Source organism: Mirounga leonina, unplaced genomic scaffold (assembly GCF_011800145.1).
Source record: "Mirounga leonina isolate KUSES-001 unplaced genomic scaffold, KU_Mleo_1.0 Mir_129, whole genome shotgun sequence".
Classification (NCBI taxonomy): Eukaryota; Metazoa; Chordata; class Mammalia; order Carnivora; family Phocidae; genus Mirounga; species Mirounga leonina.
This window is the reverse complement of record NW_023270323.1, coordinates 40,043,367-40,049,366: the sequence shown is the minus strand read 5'-3', so window position 1 is coordinate 40,049,366 and position 6,000 is coordinate 40,043,367. Positions and strand designations below refer to the sequence as shown.

The 6,000-nt window shown below is 53.5% G+C and overlaps 1 protein-coding gene across 1 annotated transcript; it reads left to right on the top strand.

Annotated features, from left to right (window-relative positions):
* The first annotated feature begins 1,128 nt into the window (after window positions 1–1,128).
* Window positions 1,129–5,634, top strand: RASL11B (RAS like family 11 member B). The gene is made up of 4 exons (XM_035004996.1): window positions 1,129–1,414; window positions 2,014–2,070; window positions 3,247–3,323; window positions 4,139–5,634. The coding sequence occupies exons 1-4, from the start codon at window positions 1,270–1,272 to the stop codon at window positions 4,604–4,606; spliced, it is 747 nt and encodes a 248-aa protein (XP_034860887.1). The 5' UTR covers window positions 1,129–1,269; the 3' UTR covers window positions 4,607–5,634.
* The last annotated feature ends 366 nt before the right edge of the window (window positions 5,635–6,000 follow it).

Genomic DNA, 6,000 nt, shown 5'->3' with positions numbered 1-6,000 from the left:
GAACACGTGGGGGCCCACAAGGCTAGAAGGGTGAGGAGGAGAGTGGTTGGGATGGGGGAGTGGGGCGTTGGTCAGCCCGAGTGTCCGGTGACATTCTGCAGTCAGTTCCAGCTACAGAATGTTGCTTGGATGGGGCCTGCTGCCGAAGCCTTTCCCTAATGAGAACCTAAGGGGCAGGAGCTTGGGATTTTGTGCAAGCCCATGTCTTCCTTGGCATCAAGTCACTTAACTAAGTCTTGCCATCCCTTAGCACCAAAAACTAAGCGCTGCGGACCCTTTCCGGTTTCTGGCTCCCAATCCAGTCAGCATCCAGAGACAGCTGGGGTAACTGTTTTCTTTCCATTTCACAGCTCTCGGAGGAGGTGTGACTGTGTGTGAGGCGCTAGAAAGCTTGTTCTATAATTACCTCGTGCTTTGCCTGAGTGTGCAGTACACCCACCCGACCTTCTGTGTGTTCATGTGCGCTAGTCAGAGGTTGAGTGATCTGCTGCCTTGTGCACTGGAGGCAGAGTACGTGCGTCTAGAACAACAAGGGCGACATTATTTTACCCCGAAGTTAACTGTCACATCTCAGGGGAGTGGATATGGGGTCTTTGTAACTGATTGCCATCACAGCCAAATCTATGATCGGAGGCACTCAAGTCAGCGCAATCACGTCCCAAAGTAAGGAGATGGGCATAAGCCAGGCAGCAGGCCGCACGCTCCCGACCCCGAGCGCTCACACCCTCGAGGCCCTGGCCGCCGCCGCCGCCGCCGCCGCCTGTCCCACGCCCGCCGGGAGGCCGAGCCCCGCTTCCCGGAACCCGAGGCGCCCCCAACCCCGCGGCCACAGCATGGGCCGCGTGCCCGCGCAGCGGGACCCCGGGCGGCACCCGCGCCTGCCATTGGCTGCGCTTTCGGCTCGCGCCCACACGTTGCCCCCTCTCGGGCCGGCAGCCCCACTTTCCCCGCGCCTCACGAGGCCCAGCACTGGCTCCCGGTGCCCCCAGGGGCGCGGCGCGCGCCGAGCGGCGCCGGGGGCGGAGCCTCTCGCGGGGCGCCTCGGGATTGGCCGCGGGAGGCAGGGGGCGGGGCCAGCCCCGGAGAAAACAGCGCGCGCGCAGCCGGGCTGCAGTCCCCGTCCCGAGCCTGAGCGAGTACTAGTTGCCGCGCGGCCGCGCTCCGGTGCCTTTTTACCGCGGACCCCTCGGGCCGGGTGCTCTCGCCCGTTCCCGCGCAGCACAAGACGCAGGCTCCGTCCCGCGTGGTGCAGCCCCGGCTGGAGCGGCGATGCGCCTCATCCAGAACATGTGCACCATCGCCGAGTACCCCGCCCCGGGCAGCGCCGCCGCCGCCGCCGACTGCTGCCTGGGGGCGGCGGGCCGCCGCCTGGTCAAGATCGCTGTGGTGGGGGCCAGTGGCGTGGGCAAGACCGGTGAGTCTTCGCGCTCATCTCTGGGGCTGGACGTGGACGGCCCCCGCTGGGAGTTGCGTGTGAGCGAGGCGTGGGGGCGAGGTGGGAGGGCAGCTGGCCGCCCATCGCCTCCTACTGATCCGCTGCCCCTCCGTGAGGACCTGAGCCAGCATCGCCTCCAACCCCCTTCTTCAAAAGATGAGGGAAACTGGGATCCAGAATGGCCAGGCCTCCTTCCGGGCACCGCCGGCGCAACTGGGATTAGAACTTTGGGGATCTTGAGCCTGCCTGGTGGTGCCTGGAACAGAAGGGGGGCTTAGGGAACAGAACCCCTCCTGGAGGTCTTTAAGGTTAAGAAAGACCTTTGTCTCCTGGAGGCGGGTGGGCCAAATGACCCTTCCAGCTGGACAGAGCCATAATTCACCAGGCCTTCGATGCCTTCTACCCCCTCTCGGTTGTGCCTGGAAGAAGGGTCAAGGAGCTGCAGGGTAGGAATTTCACTTGCTGGCCGCTCGGCTTGCTTTCTCTGCGAGAGTGGTTTCCCAGGCTGGGGGTGGGGTGGACACCAATTTAACTTCTCCAGAGTTAACTCTCTTTCCTTTCTCTTTTCTGACCTGCAGCTCTGGTGGTCCGGTTCCTCACCAAACGGTTCATAGGTGACTATGAAAGAAACGCAGGTGAGGAGGCGCATTTGGAGAGAGTGCGCTCGGCTAGCACAGGACTGCTCTTAACCATTTTTCAGTATCTCCCAGGGAGCCTCGCTCACAGTGACAGTCTGAGCATCAGGATCCTGCCACTTCCAATTTTGCTTGCCCCCTCCCATAACTGCCATCTGGCCTCATTCCATTCCAAGCCCATTCATCATTTTATCAAGTGCCTGAAAGTATTCTCCTTGGTATGTTTTAACTATAGGGACCCCAGTTGGAAGCACCCTTTGTACTCAAGAGCCTCTCCCTCAAAACACTCCTGCAAAAGTCATAAAAAAAAAAAAAAACAAGAAAAAAAAAAGATGGCCAGCTCCTTCCCCCACCCCCCTCCCTTTCTGTTGGTCGCCTTTCAGAGGCGACCTTCTAAAGCAAAGGCCAAAGGAGAGCCGTTGTAAACCTAAAGTTCTCTTTTTTTTAACAAAGAAAAAAGTAACTAGGTGGTAGAATTTGAGGAGGGGAGCTCCTAAATAAGCCAGAGGACTCTATTTCAATCTCTGTGATTAAAGATGGCCACCGGGGAGGCTTAAGGGCTTTCTACCTATGCTCTGTTAGCAAATTGCTTAAATCCTTAGACCATATTTAGTACCTAAGGGGATTATTTGAAATGTGCTGTATAAACCATCCCAAGATAAGGCGTGACAGCCTTCTGCTTTGATGTAGATTTGGCTACCATTATGTCACATTTTTATTCCAACTGATAATGTTGGCTGTGCATTTACTAACAATATTTGCCTACCAAGTTATTATACCTAATGACTAAACTGATGCCAGAGAGTAATGAAGTACTAAATTAAAACAAATGGCCATGAATGCTGAACAAGAAAATTTACTTCAAGGAAATACTCCACATTTAAAATGGGATAAGTCAGTTTCCAAAAACTTGCAAACATTGCCTTGGTTTTAATAAATGCCCTAAACTGGGGTTAGAATTGCAGTTGTTTAAAAAGAACGGCTGAAATATGCTCATTAAATAGAATAAACTATAGCTTATTTGTGTGCATTGGTTCAGGTTGTATATTTTTTCTTACTTAAAAAAAAATCCCACCATGTTTTAAAAGTTGTACAAGAAGGAAAGACATAATATGTGTGTGTGTGCATATACACACACACACACACTTTTTTTTTTTTTTTTTTTTGCCTTTCTAGGTAATCTCTACACCAGACAAGTGCAAATAGAAGGTGAAACCCTGGCTCTTCAGGTTCAAGACACCCCGGGTATTCAGGTGCGAAGCTCTGGGATTCATTACTAAGTCACAGGGAGCCCACTTGGCTATGGGATTGTTCGGTTGTCCTCAGAATAAAGCTTATGGTGAAGAGGAGAGAAGTTTGGGGGAGTCAGAACGAGGCTTTCCACATGTTGCTTGTCACTTCGGTTGTCTTTGGCTGTTGGTCAGTCTTTGCCTGGCTTCCTTTGGGAGATTTGGCTGAGGGGCAGAAATCCTAGAAGGATTCTGTCCGGCAGGAAAGACCAAACCAAACACATATGGAATTGGCACAGTTGTCTTGCTGTGGTTAAAATGATCGGTTTTTACCTTCGTGCGTTTGGCATTGAAAATCAAACATTTAGGTCTAGTCTTTAAATCCATGGGATCACTTTAATATTGTGGAAAGTTACTCTATAGACAAAAGAGCCCTGCTGGTGTGTGTGTGTGTGTGTGTGTTTTTTTCCCTCTTGAACTGGGCGGTTATCCAGGTTTAAATGCTTCCAGCTCCTATCTTTACTTCCCCAGACTTACTGTCTAGCCAGTTAATTTCCCATTTTGTGCAACTACAAAGTCTCTCTGAGTGGAGTTCTCTGCAGGTCAATTTTCTACTGGAGTGTGGTGAGCTGCACTGTTATTTATTCAGCTCCGTGCAGCTGGATCAACATATTGTCAAGCAAGCTGAAGCGTGTGGGGAGCTAGCTTGTTTATGGCCTGCAACCTGGCATTACCATCAAGGGGCCCTTGGATCTCGTGGTCCGGCCGAGCCAGGGGCTCTCTGCGGGACCCCCCCCCCTGCACCGGCGTTCACCTCGCCCTCACCCCCTCTCTTGCAGGTGCACGAGAACGGCCTGAGCTGCGGCGAACAGCTGAATAGGTGCATCCGCTGGGCCGATGCCGTGGTGATCGTGTTCTCTGTCACCGACTACAAGAGCTATGAACTCATCGGCCAGCTCCACCAGCACGTCCAGCAGCTGCACCTGGGCAGCCGGCTGCCAGTGGTGGTCGTGGCCAACAAAGCCGACCTGCTGCACGTCAAGCAGGTGGACCCCCAGCTGGGACTGCAGCTGGCCGGCATGCTGGGCTGCTCGTTCTACGAGGTGTCCGTCAGCGAGAACTACAACGATGTCTATAACGCCTTCCACGTCCTGTGCAAGGAAGTGAGTCACAAACAGCCCAGCAGCACGCCGGAGAAGCGCAGAACCTCCCTCATCCCCCGTCCCAAGTCCCCCAACATGCAGGACCTGAAGAGGAGGTTCAAGCAAGCCCTCTCGGCCAAAGTGAGGACTGTCACCTCCGTCTGAAGCAGGGACGTCCACCGGGGTGGGGGGGTTGGTCTTCCCAGGAAGGGGGCCCGAGGATCTTCTAGTGCAGGATCGTTGAATACTGGCAGGAGTTTGTGGTTCCAGAAAGGGCCGGAGCCCAGGGGCCAGGAGGGCCTGGGGAACTGCTGCAGAAAAGTCCGCGTTCTGAGCAGGGGGACAGAACTGCCGAGGCTGCGGGGGGAGCCCACTGAGACGCTCTGGACACACGACCTGAACTCAGTGTCTTTTCCTTTGCCGTGAGGAGGGCAGCAGAATCACTTTGGAGTCCGCTCCTTACCTTGTAAATGACCGTCAGCTGTAGTTTCAGCAACGGGATGGGTATGCTTGACAGCGGGAATGAAGAACAGACTAAGCACTGTCCCCTTTTTTCTCTTTCTTCCTTTTCCCTCTTCTCCCCCCAAGAGGAAGAACTGCTTTTTCTCTCACACGTCTGATTTGCATCTCCGGAACACTAGTCCTGACAGAATGCCTTTCTAACCTGAAGGATACCCCAGATTTCTTCTTTAAGGAGCAAGGAGGAAATTACTCCCCCGCCCAGCCCCCCAATAAAGGGTGGGGTTTATGGGCCAGATGTGATGTAGGTGGACGGCCATCTGTAAGCTTACAGTGCCTGCAGGAAGGGACTGCTTCCTCCTGACCCAGGATGGGTGTGCTTGGTCGAGTATGTGTTAAAGGGTTGACAACTCAAACTCTTCAGCCCCAGACTTTGGAGTAATTGTGAGACTGTATCATTCTTTTTAACTCTTGCATCAGGTACAGAAAAAAAAAAAAAGATGTGTTCATTGACTTTGGTGTGATTTGTGTGAGTGGCTCAAGGCAATGACGTCGGGTCGTTTCCCAGGCCTGGCCGAGTCGTGGCTTAAATACGGAAACACGGTCTTACCGCGAGCGAACAGATAGAGGGGCCGCCGCCGAATCCCCGACACAGATGCACTTTAAAAAGCCACTCATTCTTTGGCTTAAACTGTAATTAATTTATTTTATGTACAATAAATCTCATTTGAAAAGAGCAGACCCCTGACTTGGTCTTTATTGAAATGTTCACATTCTGTCCTTTCACACAAAGCGTTCCTCGGTGTCCTGTCCTTCTTGGTCGCTTGGCGTCAGGTGCTGTGCCTTCCTAGGGTCACCTCGTAAGTCCCAGAGCAAACCGACGAGGTGCGTACTCTTGTCGATGAGGAGACAGGCTTACAAACAAGCCAACTCACTTGTCAAAGGACCCCCCCGCCCCACCCCTAGCCTGTGAGCGCTGTGAATTGTAATTTGCCGCCTTATACTCAGAGTAGTGCATCTCCTGTCCATTCCCTTTAGGATCCTCGGTTTTCTTCTGTTAAGACATCTCTCAGCTGAGCCTTGAAGATAATGCTTCTGTC